This window comes from Nothoprocta perdicaria, unplaced genomic scaffold (genome assembly GCF_003342845.1).
Source record: "Nothoprocta perdicaria isolate Ctin4 unplaced genomic scaffold, notPer1 scaffold_642, whole genome shotgun sequence".
Classification (NCBI taxonomy): Eukaryota; Metazoa; Chordata; class Aves; order Tinamiformes; family Tinamidae; genus Nothoprocta; species Nothoprocta perdicaria.
The window spans coordinates 22,278-24,175 of NW_020455913.1; the positions used below are offsets into that span (position 1 = coordinate 22,278).

Consider the following 1,898-nt stretch of genomic DNA (forward strand, 5'->3'; position numbering starts at 1 on the left):
GAAGGAAGGAAGGAAGGAAGGAAGGAAGGAAGGAAGGAAGGAAGGAAGGAAGGAAGGAAGGAAGGAAGGAAGGAAGGAAGGAAGGAAGGAAGGAAACCCATCCTGTATGCCAAGTATAGGGAAATGATGAGTGGATACACATCAAAAACTTATTGGTTGGGATACTGTACACAATGAAGAATTTTCCTCAGTGCCTCCTTGAGATCCTTGTTCCTCATGCTGTAGATGAGGGGATTCACTGCTGGAGGCAACACTGAATATAGAACGGCCAGTGTAAGATCCAGAGTTGGGGAGGACATGGAGCGGGGCTTCAGGTGCGCAAACACTGCAGTGCTGAGAAAAAGGGAGACCACAGCCAGGTGTGGGAGGCACATGGAAAAGGTTTTCTGACGGCCTTGCGCTGAGGGGATCCTGAGCACAGCTCTGAAGATCTGCATGTAGGACATCACAATGAAAAGGAAACACCCAAAGCCTAAAGAGACACTGACCACAATAACTCCAGCTTCCCTGAGGTAGGAGTCTGTGCAGGAGAGCTTGAGGATCTGGGGGATTTCACAAAAGAACTGTCCCAGAGTATTTTCTTGGCAGAGTGGAATGGAAAATGTGTTCCCAGTGTGCAGGAGAGCATAGAGAAACCCACTGGCCCAGGCAGCTGCTGCCATTTTGACACAAGCTCTGCYRYCCAGGAGRKTCCCATARTGCAGGGGTCTGCAGATGGCAACATAGCGGTCATAGGCCATGACGGTGAGAAGAGAATATTCTGCTGTATATAAGAAAAAGAGAAAAAAGACCTGCACAGCACATCCAAAAAAGGAAATGGCGCTGTTGTCCCACAGAGAACTGGCCATGGATTTGGGGACAGTGCTGGAGATGGAGCCAAGGTCAAGGAGGGAGAGGTTGAGGAGGAAGAAGTACATGGGGGTGTGCAGGCGGTGGTCGCAGGCTACAGCTGTGATGATGAGGCCGTTGGCCAGGAGGGCAGCCAGGTAGATGGCCAGGAAGAGGGAGAAGTGCAAGAACTGCAGCTCCCGTGTGTCTGTGAATGCCAGGAGGAGGAACCTGTTGATGGAGCTGCTGTTAGACATTTTAGTCTTCATGTCATGAGAGAAGGTCCAAGAAGAAAAAGACAATGAAAAGTTARGACAAACGTTCTGCAAAACCTTTTCCATTTCTCACAAAGAAAAACACAGAAACACATATCCATCCTCCACACACAAACTTTCCTTTTATTCTTGGCAGGATATCTCCTTGGCAGGAGATGTTGACATGCAGCTTCTAGGCAAGGGCACACAGTGTTTATTTCAGCTGCCCACATACAGACCTCCCCCACCCACCAGCACCATTTCCATTTCCTTAATCCCTCTGCGCCTTCTGAAAGGGATGTTCAGCTAACCTAAGTGTCCTACCGAAGAATTGGGATCCTCCTCAGGGCAGGGAACAGCCCAACAGCACACAAAGGGTGGGTCCAGTGTCTTAAAGATGGGGTCTCCTGAAGGACAATCAGCTCAGTCCCSATTCCTCTGCTGGGTGGCAGAGAAAACACACACGTCACTTTCTCAGTGGAAAGCATCTGTGCTGCAAGGGCTGGCAAAGAACTTCCKGCACCCCATCCTTCCATGAGGTGCTTGGCAGCAGGTTCCTCTCACTCTTAAACCTGCTCTCTGCTGTTTGGAGGTGTCCTTGCTGGGAGATGTTCCTCTATCCCTACACAAGACCATGCAGCAGCCCCTTAGCAGGAGAATGAAACCGCCCTGCTGGAGGTCTCCTATCTCACTCAGAGCTTCTCCCCACAGCACAGTGGGGAGCTCCCTGGGCAGGCTGAGAGCTGACCCTTGCAGGGAGCCAGGCTCCCTGTCCAGGGAACAGAGCAGCCTGGGCGCAGGGACATGCTCTGAATT

At 51.1% G+C, this 1,898-nt stretch overlaps 1 protein-coding gene across 1 annotated transcript; it reads right to left on the reverse strand.

Annotated features, from left to right (window-relative positions):
• Nucleotides 1-149: 149 nt before the first annotated feature.
• On the reverse strand, nt 150-1,085 carry LOC112956546 (olfactory receptor 14J1-like). Its single transcript, XM_026050061.1, has one exon. The coding sequence runs from the start codon at nt 1,083-1,085 to the stop codon at nt 150-152; it is 936 nt and encodes a 311-aa protein (XP_025905846.1).
• Nucleotides 1,086-1,898: the final 813 nt, after the last annotated feature.